At 27.2% G+C, this 14,155-nt stretch overlaps 1 protein-coding gene across 2 annotated transcripts in view; it reads left to right on the top strand.

Annotated features, from left to right (window-relative positions):
• The window catches only part of LOC136090268 (uncharacterized), a 68,804-nt gene that overhangs the window by 51,147 nt on the left and 3,502 nt on the right, over positions 1-14,155 (top strand). For both annotated transcript variants that reach the window (XM_065816532.1, XM_065816531.1), the window contains 4 exons: positions 5,638-5,742; positions 5,902-5,985; positions 13,849-13,896; positions 13,981-14,043. In XM_065816532.1, coding sequence (XP_065672604.1) covers positions 5,638-5,742; positions 5,902-5,985; positions 13,849-13,896; positions 13,981-14,043 — 300 coding nt within the window. The remainder of the gene's footprint in view (positions 1-5,637; positions 5,743-5,901; positions 5,986-13,848; positions 13,897-13,980; positions 14,044-14,155) is intronic.

The raw sequence follows: 14,155 nt of genomic DNA, 5'->3' as shown, positions 1-14,155 counted from the left end.
GAAGGAAAGGACCAAAAGAAGTCGAGAAATGAAAAAGAAAAGACAACAACTAATTGAATATTTGTCAACACCACCTAAAAGTCCAATTGTAAATATTCCTATTGACAATGAACTAGACTTCAATGTACTTCCTGGTCCCAGTCAAGAATCTAGTTCCAGAAATAGCAGCAGGATAAAAATTCGTAGAAAGTATAGAGATAAGTTTAGAAAAAAATCCAAAAATTAAAAGAAAAAAACAAATTGTTAAAGCAAAGAGGTGATAAATACAAACAAAAATTCTACAGACTGCAGTCTGCAAAAGATAATACTCCTCGAAAGGTGGTTAAAGAAATGACTAGTGGTACAAAATGCTCAAAGGAAGTAAAGAAAAGCTTGCTTTGTAGCGAAGTGTTAAAGACACAAATACAATCAAATTTTTCTACTGAGAGATGTATTAACAAAAAAAAGGTTTTTGCCAGGGTATTAAGTGGTAAGATAATAAAGAAGTACAGACTTCAAAGAAGCCTTAACAATCTTACTTCTAGATTTATCATACCACGCAATCCATACCATACACATCAACTCTCAAATATACTGAAACAACGAAAACTTAAGATGGAAGTACAAAACTTTTTAGAAAAAGATAGTTCTAGTAGGCTTACTGCTGGGAAAAAAGAAACAATAACAAGAAACAAACTGAAAAAGCAGAAAAGACTATTGAATGATACAAATGTTAAATTTGTATAATGACTTTAAACAAACAAACAAGTTCAATTCAACATCTTATAGCACATTTTGTAAAATGAGACCCTTTTGGGTAGTTCAACCAGACTTCCGTAAACAAGTTGTCTTTGTATTGACCATGAGAATTTTGCTTTGGTTCTTGAAAAGTTGTATACTTTTAAGATGTTGGCATATAAATATCCCACTGACTTGCTAAAAAGTATAACATGTGATGGCGAGAATTGTGCCTAGAAAGAAAATGTGGAGTATGCTGTTTAAACAAAAAGATAGTTTGTAAAAAATTTGAGAATGAACAAGCAACTTTTCCCCAATGATCTAAAAAAAGAGTTGAAGTTTTGGTAAAAGGTAAAATGAAGACATGTTTCAAAACTGTAAAAGAAGAGTTAACATTAACTAAAAAACACCTGTTTTTACATTTTATTAATAACATGTTAGAAAAGTTTATGAGGCATGTATGCAATATAAAACACCAGTACAAAGCTACATCAGAAATAAAAAATAACTTGGGGCCTAGGGATATTTTGATTCATTGTGATTTTTCAGAAAATTACAATTGCAAATACTCAAAAGAAATTCAATCGCTCCATTTTGGTGGATCAAGAAACCAAGTGTCAATCCATACAGTTGTGGCGTACAATTACAGTATTTCTGAAAACAAAATAAAGGCCAAATCTTACTGTACATTTTTAGATAACAGGCAACACGACTTTTTGGGATCTGTGCACATTTAAAGCCTGTTATTAATGACTTGAAAGAAAAGCTGCCTATCATTGAAACAGTTCATTTTCTTAGCAATAATACTTCTCAACAGTACCAAAACAAGGCCTTGTTCTATTTGCAAGGTACTTTTTTTCGAAAAGAGTTTGGAGCTAAAACAATGAGATGGCATTTCACAGAAAAAGGGGAACGGAAAAGGTGCCCCTGATGGAATAGGGGATGTATCAAAAGAACGGCAGAAAGAATAATAGGACAAGGGAAAGATATTCTTGATATTAATTGTTTGGTTGAAGAAATAAAAGAAAATTGTCCAAGTTTAACCATCTATACTATTAAAAAAACAGATTTCAATCTCTATGAGAAATGTGTACCCAAAAACCTAACAACTTTCAAGGGGACTTTACAAGTTCATGAGGTGTTTTGGAGTTCCACTAAAAAAGAAACGTTGTATATGAAAAGCCTGACATGCACTGAATGTGACAATGGTACAAAATGCAATCACTATAGTATTGGAGAAGTACTAATCTTTACTGAATCTTTGACAGATCTTCATCCTTGTATCCTTTTAATGTATAAATTTAAATTGGCTCATATTGAATATTGCAAACTTTTGCATTGCCTAATGTTTTAGGTACTTAGCCATCAAGAATGTTTGAAAATTAATATTTAGTTTTTCAGCAAGTCTTGTATTTTCATAAAATATTGAAATAAGTTGTTCATCAAAAACCTTATTTAACTGTTATTTAATTTTGAAATTTTTACAAAATTAAATAACAGTTAAATAAGGTTTCAAAAAAGAAATTGATTATTATTTTTGAAAGTTACTTGAATAACACTTATAGCTGTTACAGTATAAGTGATATTACTCTTAACGTTACGTCTGTGGTAAAGTTGTCACGTCTGTGGGTTACGCATAAGTTTTTAATTTTTTTTTAGTAAACTGACATTTAAAGAGTTGTGTGGATACTTTCAAATGATTAAATATACTCAAAGCTATAACCACAAAAAAATTGGTTTAAAAAATTTAATATTTAATTTTTATAAAATTAACTATTGAAAATGTTACTTTTCAGGAGAATGACCCTTATATGACATTCTAAAAAATAAAATGTTACTGAAATTATTCCATTATATCAAAAAAGACAAATATTTGAAAAATATATGTTTTCAAAATGAAATTTAATTATCTTTGATTTGCATGAATGATAATATTACAAATATATTATGATTTATTATTATTTGTTAATGTTTTCAGAGATGATTTTTAGTGTGTATTTATTCTGTGTTGTGATTTATTTTATATATATATATATATAATATACCCACCTAATATAACATATGATCTTTTCAAATAGCTTAATATTAATGTATGATTGCTGTGGTGGGTGGCTTTTTTTAAAAATTAAATAAAATAACAGATATATTCAAATAGTATACATAGATACTCATCCACCTAATATAACATATGATCTTTTTAAATAGCTTAACATTAATGTATGATTGCTGTGGTGGGTGACTTTTTGTTAAAATTAAATCAAATAACAGATATATTCAAATAGTATACATAAATACTCATACACTAATGCTATAGTGTTTCAAAAATTTCATAAAAAGTATTAAAAGTCAACACCCTAATATACACACATATATATGTATATATATTATATATATATATAAATATATATATATATATATATATATATATATATATATATATATATATATATATACATATATATATGTATATATATATATATATATATATATATATATATATATATATATATATATATATATATATAGTTTTTTGTGTGTGGGAAGAGCGGGAGGAAAAAAGTGATTCTTACGCCAACACATACGTCACTTTTAATTACTTTTGACTTTCGTCCAACATTTGCGTGTTGGACAAAAGTAAAAACCATTAATTTAATTACAAATAAATCGTTTTTAAAAAAAACCACAAAAACGCAAATTTAATTGACCAGAATGTTTTAAAAACATTCTGAATGTTTTTAACAATATAAACAATGTTTTTATTTTTATTTTTTTTAATAAAATGTTTTTATTTTTAATCTTTTTAATAAAATGTTTTTATTTTTTTTTACTGTAAATCATGCGCGGAGTGTTGCTACATCGACTATCTTATAGCCTGACTTGCAAGGGATATATATATATCCCTTGCAAGTCAGGCTTAATATATATGCATAATATATATATATATATATATATATATATATATATATATATATATATATATATATATATATATATATATATATATATATATATATATATATATATAGATTTATAGTTTGTTGTCTTTGGGAAGAGCGGAAGGAAAAAAGTGATTCTTACGCCAACACATACGTCACTTTTAATTACTTTTGACTTTCGTCCAACATTTGCGTGTTGGACAAAAGTAAAAACCATTAATTTAATTACAAATAAATCGTTTTTAAAAAAAACCACAAAAACGCAAATTTAATTGACCAGAATGTTTTAAAAACATTCTGAATGTTTTTAACAATATAAACAATGTTTTTATTTTTATTTTTTTTAATAAAATGTTTTTATTTTTAATCTTTTTAATAAAATGTTTTTATTTTTATTTTTTTTTACTGTAAATCATGCGCTGAGTGTTGCTACATCGACTATCTTATAGCCTGACTTGCAAGGGAGTGCTGCTACATCGACTGACAAATAGCCTGACTCGCAAGGGAGTGCTGCTACATCGACTGACAAATATCTTGACCCGCAAGGGAGTGCTGCTACAACTACTATCTTTTAGCCTGACCCGCAAGATGTTGCTACATCGACTGAGGGTTTGGTTGGAGCAGGCAGTCTCTCAATTAATAAAAAAAAATAATATCGGTCTTGCATTTTATTTTTTACTTTTTGTCAACAAAATATGAAAAAAACTTTTGGACAACATCTACGAGTTGTATATATATATATATATATACATATATATATATATATATATATATATATATATATATATATATATATATATATATATATATATATATATATATATATATATATATATATATATACACACACACACACACAACTATCATTGTGCATTTTCACACTCCTTAAGAGCTTTTATTTCTTTCATATATACTCTATAACACAAACATATTAAGATTATGAATATATAAATAATATAAATTTAAACTAAAAATAGTTAAAATAAACTTAAATAAAGCAAAATTGATGTGTTTTTTTATGAAAAAAAAGAAATCTTATGTAAACAACTGTTTCTTTCAAGAATGTTTTTATAATATATCTGTGTATTTACATTCTTTCATGCGATTCTGCGCATAAAGACTAAATATGTGTGTGCGATATTATCGGAACTGTAAAGAGGTCTATCGCAAAAAGACAATGAATAACAAAGAATATTTGAATTGCTCATTTTAAACTGAATTATTTACTTTCGAACTAATAATGGCATGAAGTTTGAGGTAGTTTAAGTTAAGTTTAGGTTTTATAAGTGTTTAACTGCTTTCAGAATGAATAAAGCTATGTTGTAAAGAATTTGTTCTATTGTAGAAAATAGAATTTGGTTGAAAAAGAAAATGTATTGTTAAATCTATTTATAATAGATATGATTGGATCAGGAGTTGGCATCAATTGCTGGAGTTTAATATATCAGGGTTAAGATCAGAAAGTTAAAAACTAAAAGCGCTTACTTTTAAAGTAGCTTAATACATATATTTATTTGAGGGGAGGGGAGAGCTTGTAAATCATCTTCATAGATTTTATAAGTGGAACACACAATACACAAAAAAAATTTGCTATCATATTAATGGTTTAATTGTTGAGTGCAAGAAGTAACATATTTGATCTCCCCAGGTCTCTGGTAAAATACTTTCAGATTTATTGATTAAAGGTTTTTGTTTTAAAGCTATAGAGTTGAAAGAGTAATAACAATTTTTAAAAAAATCTGTTTTTACTTTAGTTAAGAATTCTTATAAAAATACTGTTATAATTAAGATTATTTTATAATAAGTTGTAATAACAAGACAAAAACACAATAGTGACAGTACTAAAAAGATTTGTAAATAAAATTAAACCAGTACAATAAGTATTTGTTAATACTGTTAATACTACAATAAGTAGTTGTTAATATGTAATAAGTATAACAGTACAATAAGTATTTCTTAACCATGGCATTTAATCTTTTTTTAGGATAGTGAGCAAACAAAGCAAAAGAATCCATTTTTAATTTCGGATGCTCTCTTTACAAAAAAAAAGAGAACAAGAAAAAATGTTGCTGTAGCATTAGTTTCTCAGGTTTCAAGTTTGTTTGCAGTGACTGTATGTCTAAATACTAAATTATGTTTTTTTTTTTGTTGAACATTTTTAATATTCATAGTTAACAACAAAGTTAAATAAAATTAAAAATAAGCTTTATTTTTTAAACAGTAATTAGATTTAATGAATGTACTTTAGAATAAGCAGATAACCAAAAATGACAATTCCCTTCTAATATCAAATGCTCTCTTTGACAAGGAAAAGAAAAAGTATTTAAAAAAGGTATATAATTTGAGACAACAAGAAGTAATTATAATTTGTAAATAATAAAACTTTACATAGTAAATATAAAATATTAGTTTAATGAAGTGTATGAATTAAAAGTATATAAAAAAAACCTGTCATTATCACATATTTTAATACCCTTAAACAAACTGTTAACTTTTTCCTTCATTAGATGAAGTTTTTGCAAAGAGAAGTGATATAGTTGCAATTTTTATACAAAGTCTATTAAATAAGCATGATTTACAGAAGTAGTAATTAAATTATGAACCAATATTTTGATTCTCTTTACGTGCTCAATAAACTCACCCATGTAAATATACTACATTAAAGCTGCAAAATATATGTTGCCAATGTTGCTAGGTTTTATTTTTACATTTGTCGTCAATATTGCTTGGTTTTGTTTACATATTTGTTGTCAATGTTGCTTGCTGTTGTTATTAAATTTGTTTTCAATGTAGATTAGTGTTGTTTATATATTTGTTATTAGTATTGCTAGGTGGTTTTTTTATTTGTTGTCAATATTTCTTGGTGTTGTTTTTACATTTGTTGTAAATATTACTTGGTGGTCTTTACATATTTGTTGTCAATATTTCTAGGTGTTGTTTTTATATTTGTCATCAAAGTTGCTTGGTTTTGTTTATATATTTGTTGTCGCTGTTGCTTGGTGTTGTTTATATATTTGTTGTCAATGTTGCTTGGTGTTGTTACTGCAAATATAGTATTTTATTTTGAGATTGTTTTGAAAAATGTTTAAAAAAGAAGATATATTTTTCAAACATGGCTAAGAATGCTTAAATGAATATTGATAGTTTTATTGAGCTGCAAAAATCTCTATGATTAGTCTATGATCTAGATTAGTCTATGATCTAGATTAGTCTATGATCTAGATTAGTCTATGATCTAGATTAGTCTATGATCTAGATTAGTCTATGATCTAGATTAGTCTATGATCTAGATAAGTCTATAATCTAGATTAGTCTATGATCTAGATTAGTCTATGATATAGATTAGTCTATGATTTAGATTAGTCTATGATCTAGATTAGTCTATGATATAGATTAGTCTATGATCTATATAGTTCGGTATGTAACTAAATGACTTAATAATATTGATTCAAATACTTAAAAGACAGAGCCTTCTGTTAGTAATAAGTAATAGCAGATAGAGCCTTCTGTTAATAATAAGTAAGATTATGTAACTGATGGTTTGAAAAGTAGAATTTTTTGCTGTTGCATGTTGTTAACTGAAGCAATGTATCTCGAAAGTGGTTGACACAAGTTTAAGTATATCTCAAAGATATGAACTACCCACAAAAATTTGTAGAAAAAGTTTGTGTTTCTTAGTTTTAGGTCACAATGTTGCAAAATAACATGTTCCACCATACAGTGTTTTCCAGAGTGTGTGACACAATGTATTAAACATCTGAAATCTGTTCTAGAGCAATAAATCAATATATAGCTAAGATAATAAAGCATGTATAAGAAAATCCTTTAGGGAAGGTTGTTATCAATGATAAAGGCATCCTAGAAACAATGTCATTTTTATGCAAAATGTTGCTCTTTACCACAAAGCGAAATCTGCCATGAAGTTTTTATTTAACAACAAGGCGTGGACTATCAATAAAATATTAATTAAAATTATTAAACAATTTAAATATTTAATTAAAAACGTATTCTTGTGATATGAATACCATAAAATAAGTCACAAATTTTCACTTGCATAAATATATATTACTTTGTTGCTGAAGAATTTAATTTTTCTTTTCGAAACCGTTGGCTAATGATTAAATTAAAAATTTTTTTTAAATCATTTAATAAATATCATAACTAAATATCATTTATGAATTTTTTTCTATTAAACAATAAAAATTAATTGAAAAATTGTAATAAAATAAAATAAAAAAATATATATATTAAAAGTATATGCAATCATTATTATCTTTGGGGTACTAATGAGTTCTTTACTCATTTAGGCAAAGTGCAAAATCACATTATATATGGTGAATCAATTGGAAATTAATTATTGTCAATGCACATGGTTTGCTTGTTAAAAAATTCTTTTTTTTCAATTCAGTTTGTGCTTGTAATTTACCAACACACCTTTTGTACCAACACACCTTTTGTACCAACACACCTTTTGTACCAACACACCTTTTGTATGTTACTCTATAGCAAGATTAGTTTAAAAGTATTTTATTTAACATTAATTCACAAATGACTATTTACTTATTGGGTTTTGGAAATACAGGTTTACAACTTGTTTCTTAAAAGTTTTAAAAATAGTCAAGTTTAAATTGAAAACTATAGAAAAAAGTTTAACTAACTAAAAAATTTTAACTAACTAATAGTCCAGATATAATCTAAAAACTTGATTGAGACAGTTTCATAAATATTTTGGAGTTATTCAATTTTAACTAATACTAAATTTTTTTTTGTTTTTTGTTAATTCACCTCCCTAAGGCCCACAACGCCACTCGTATGAGGAGGCTACTTAATTGTGGTTATAATTTTCTCTCAACTCTATAACTCTGAAACACAAACCTTGACAAACAAGGCTGCTGCACGGAGAAACAAGTTGAGTGCGGTACTACCAGAGACGTGGTGGGGATCAAACTCGGAACCTCTCGCTTATGAAGCGAGCACTCCATCACTACATCACTACCGCAAATTGACATAAAAAAAAGATAGATAAAAAAAATTACCAAATGAACCAGCTCGATACAATTATAAATTTCAAAAGTATTCGCTATTAAGCAGGTCTCTGATATAAAGGTAAAAATAATAAATACAAAATATAAATTATTATTAAATATCAAAAAATTTGTTATTTAATAATAATTTATATTTTGTATTTATTGAGTTATTTTAATTCTATAGATAAATTCTATAGATGAAAGCGAAAAAGTATTAAATAAGTAAAAAGAATTAAATGGTTCTTATTATGCAAAAAAATAAAAGACATAAACAGTATTTGAAGACAAAAGACATTAGTAGTTGCAGATACTAATATCAATGCAAGGACAGGTTTTATCATTCAGAAAGTTGGAGGGGATGGGTATTGGTTAATTGAAGTTCATGAATTTAAACATCTGTATTTTAAATAAAGCATTTTAATTCACATAATATAGCTTATATAATATGGTTTCACTCTTAAATTTTTTGTAATTTTTTTTTTTTTGTATACCTTTGTTTCACAATAACGACATGTTTTAAAAAGTTAAATTGCTTGTTATTGGAAATCATCTTTAAAATAGTAAAAGTATTTACAAAAATGAGTTATTTGTCTAAAAATGCATATGCATTGCAATATTAATTCCAAATTTCTTTTTTTAACTTTTCAAAAACCGTTCAATAATGTTATCTGTTAACACTTTGTCTTAATGAACATGAATTGAAGCTAAACCATTGAATCTATGTTGACTCTTGCGATCGTAACCAATCTCAAATAAACTTAAAAAATTAATAATAGAATTTATTTTTACCTTTATTTTTAATGCTGGTCCATTTTGCAATTCATAAAATCAAAAATAAATTATTTTTTCTATGCAAATAAATCATATATTTTTAAGTATTTTTCTATACATAAAGTATTTATATTTGGTCTGTGTGTTTAATGCTTTGCAATATAATGTAACTTTAGTTCCACATATATAAGTTATTCATAAGTCGTTTACTTTCATTAAATATTGTTTTAAACTTTATGTAACAGTTCACCTATTATTCATATTATTTATAATATCCTTAAAGCAATCTTCTGCAAAATGTGTGTCATTTTGAATATTATGTGTTTATATTTAGTTTACTTATCTGTTTATATTTAGTTTACTTGCAGATAATATTACAAAAAGTAAATCTGAAAGTATAAATAATGATATTATAAACTGACATGTAGTTATTCGTGGTCTTCAAGGTAACTTTTATTTGTGGTCTTTGAAGTTATTGTATTGTAATATACTTATTTTTGAAATAACATGTTGTTATTCATGGTCTTCAAAGTAACTTATATTTGTGGTCTGCAAAGTTCATCAGGCCTACTTGCCCTTTGTGAGACTAATTAAAGTTCAACTGTTTTATCTTGTGATCTTAGTGTTGGTGGTTAGTGATCTTTCTTTAATTCTTAATCTGTAATTCTTTAGTGGTCTTCCTTTATTTTTTAAAGGCTCCAACAACATGTTTGGCCTGGGCATTACCATTTGTAAGAATTTGCCCGTTTGTCGGAAAACTAGGTTTGAATCCTCAAACTATTTTTTTACGTGTTTTTGTTTAGCACCACTTCACTCTATCACGTTTCTCTTTGTTCTATATTGCTCTCCTTCATTTTAAGACTGTCCTCTTTTCGATGTTATTTCAGATTGAATTGACCAAGCCCTTTTTATTTATCCTTCAGCCAATATCGTTGTTGTTGGTGACTTAAATGCTCATCACACTGAATGACTTGGTTCTAGTGTCGGTGACTCTGCAGGTGTTAAGACCCACCACTTTTGTTTTCCTCAATCTCTAACACAAATAGTCAACTTTCTAACTTGCTTTCCAGACAATACAAATCATTTACCTTCTATACTTGAGTTTTGTCTTGTTTCTGATCCTAGTGAGTGCTTGGTTTCTCCACATTCACCCTTAGGTGCTTCTGATCACGGTTTGATCTCTCTAAATCTATTATCTCATTCTTCTTCATCATGGGACTTTTCCGTGATTTTCTTCATGTACTGACAAATACTGACAAACTACTGACAAATGTTCTTCTTATGTAACTTGGATTCAGGCTGACATGGAATCTTTTATTCCCTCTCGACTATTCCAAGTCAAGCCTCACTCTTATCCACTCATTGTGCTGCTGCAATTTCCAATCATAACCATTACTTTCATATCTATTAACAAAACAATTTTCTAAAAAACAGACGTCTGTTTACTAATGCTAGAAACCATTGTAAAAAAGGTTTTGTCTTATGCCAAAGCCCGCTATTCTCAGGTCACGAAATCTTTTATTTCATCTCAAAAATTAGGCTCTTGTGACTTCTGGAGAATCTTTAACAGTATCTATAATAAAGGAAAATCTGTTATTCCATTTCTTGCACGGTTCAGATTTTGTTACCTCACCTATAGACAAAGCTGAACTGAATCTTTCTGATCATCAATTTATATTTGGTTTTCTCGTTCCACTGCTGATATATCAACCATAATGACCAATAGGTTTTATCGTGCACTAGATAGATGTGGAAGGGTTAGGGCTATTTTTCTCAACATTTCTAAAGTCTACGATAACGTTTGGCATGCTGGGTTTCTCCATTTTCTCTCTTCTTACAGTGTATCGGGTAATATTTAAGATGGTTGAATCCTTTCTTATCAATCGTAGTATAAAAGTTGTCCTCAATAGACAGCACTCTTTTTCATTTCCTATAACTTCAGGGGTTCCTCAAGGATCTATCTTTGGCCCTATACTTTTTTTAATTTACATTATTGATCTCCTAGAAATTCTCACATCTAAGGTGGCATTGTTTGCTGATGATACTACCATTTAACTTGTCTCAATCAAAAGCCAACACTCTCTGATTGCATTGAGGGGTATTTGAGCTTGAAAAGGATATCACTTCTGCTACAGCATGGGGGTCTCAGTGATTGGTAAACTTCAATTCAGATTAAAATCGCAATAATCTAGATCTTTATTTATGAACGGTTATGTACTCGATAGGTGTAATATCTACCCTTTGTCTTCTAGGATTAACTCTTACTTCCAATCTTTCTTGGAAATCATATATCAAATCCATTGCAAAATTAGCATCTGCTAAAGTTGCATCTCTTGATCATACGCACGACGTACTCTGATTCTTACTCTGGATTCTAATCTTTATCACTATAAATATCTCATCTTGGTATGAAATTTTTTCGCCATATTTGGAGCGGATCTTCAAATTAAGCCTTTTTTCTTGTGAACAAAGTGCAAAAATGCATTATAAACATAGTTAAACCTGCTCTTGCAGCCAACCTTCAATCATTGTCACATTGTCGTAATATTGCTTCTCTTTCTCTTTTCTATAAATACTATAATGGACGCAGCTGTAAAGAGCTAGCCTCTCTTGTTCCATCTACTAAAATTAATTTCCGTGTTACTTGTCATTCAATTAAGTCTCATCCTTTTACTGTGACTGTTTCAAAAATTTTTATTTGTCTATTTTTTTTCCTCGAACATCTGTTCTTTGGAATTAGCTGTCTTCATCTTGTTTTTCTGATTCATATAATTCACAATCTTTCAAGTCGTCTGTTAATCGTTATCTTGCTTTATAACCTTCATTTTTTCTCTTCCAGGGTCTTCCAACTCTATTAGTGGTTGCTTGCAGCCTAGTTGGAAGTGAAGATTTAAAAAACAAGTTAATAAATTTAAAAAAGAATAATATTTCACTGATGAATCATTTTCTTGCCATTCGGTTATAGGCTTCAGAGATTTAATGATTTATTGTAGAGAATTCTTAAATATTAAAACACTATTGTGTCTCTCAGTCCGCTTTGTTTCACATAGACTCTTGTTTTTCTTAACTAAACACTTTTCTGAGAAGATGATTTCTTTTGGCTGAAATTAAAATTTTTTTACAGCTTCTTTAATAATACAGACTCTAATAGCCTCTAGAGACACTAGATGATTTAGAAATCGATAAATTAGAACATTGGTAATAAATTAGATCATGGGTACATATCTACATGAAAGTGGTTCATCTGTAGTTTTGTTATATATAATGCTGAATATAAAACTTATTATATTTAATGCCTGTTAATGTTTGATAAATAATTTCTATTTTGCAGCATTCTATTTTTTCTTTTTAATATTTCATTATTTATAGTTTTATTATTCTATTATTATTATTTTTTGAATAAAATTACTTTTAATAGGCAGCTTTAGCATGAGTTTTTTTAAGATGATTTTCTAATATCTTATTGCAGGTTTTATTCGAAATCCTCAAAAATCTTTTCATTAATAACAGATGAGCTAGCCACATTCAATTCATTTTCAGGCAGCTTATAAAGGGACCAAAAACTATATATAAATTATTTTGGTCGGATTCTAAATTGCTGTATTTTCCTAATAGTTTAGCAAATTTATTTAATGGTATAGTGATTAATTTTTTAAGGGGTCAGTGTTTATCAACCCTACTGCATTATTAACAAGCAAAAGTACACAAAATTTACAGAATAACCCAGATTTTATTAATGAATATGCTAAAATTTCATAAATTTTGTAGGATGATTATCGATTATTTCGAGGATGATTATCGTTTTTTTTATTGATTATTGAAGTATCGTTTTTGTTCTATGTCTTTTTTAACATGTGTTTAAAAAAGTTAAATAAAATCAGATTTAGGCAAATAATTTTTTTTTAACTAAACTATATGACGCTAAGTTTATATAATACCCAATATTGTCAGTAAAAGTTAAAGGTCCTAAAATGTCATTTTCTATACTGAAATCAATACTTTTTTCTTTTTCAGAAAATTGGGAAGTGCACATCAGAATATTTAAGTTTTCTGTTTTATTAACCTGTTTTGATAAAAAAAGTTTCTTGTTAAAATATGTAGAAGTATTTATTTTTTCTCCATAACCATTGCCATTGCTTATTTGTAAATTGTGATGATTGTCAGAAATTTAAAAAAAAAAATTTTTTTTTTGCTTTTATTAACAATTTAAAAAGAAAATACAAAACAAATATATATTTCAAAGAAATGTTTGTATATAATAACTTGCTTAAACCCGCCCCAGATGTCTAAATGAAAAAAACTTTATATATCATATTGTTATCTAAGTCTTGAATTTAACATTTATGTCTAAGTGTGTTTATGTATGCAAACATGTATGACGTACAATTTATATTTAGAGAGTTAAGAAGATAACTGATAAAAATTTGTTTCCTTCTGAAAGTCAGGTTACAAAATACTTTGATTCGTTTTTTTTTTATTTTTTAATAAACTTTATATATATTCTTTTTATTATTCATTTATACTTTTAGGGCGGTGAACAGAAATCCAAGAAGAAGTCCCTACGACTATCAAATGATCTATTTTTAAAGAAGGTGATTAAAATTGAAGATAAAAATAATTAAATAAAGTCAAAAAAAGTTTTTATTAGTTTTATGGTTGTTATAGCTCTAACAATCTAAAGTCGTTAAATCAAGACTTATATTT

The sequence above is a fragment of the Hydra vulgaris genome, chromosome 13, assembly GCF_038396675.1.
Source record: "Hydra vulgaris chromosome 13, alternate assembly HydraT2T_AEP".
Taxonomy (NCBI): Eukaryota; Metazoa; Cnidaria; class Hydrozoa; order Anthoathecata; family Hydridae; genus Hydra; species Hydra vulgaris.
Note: the sequence above shows the minus strand (reverse complement) of the source record. Positions and strands in the feature narration are given on the sequence as shown.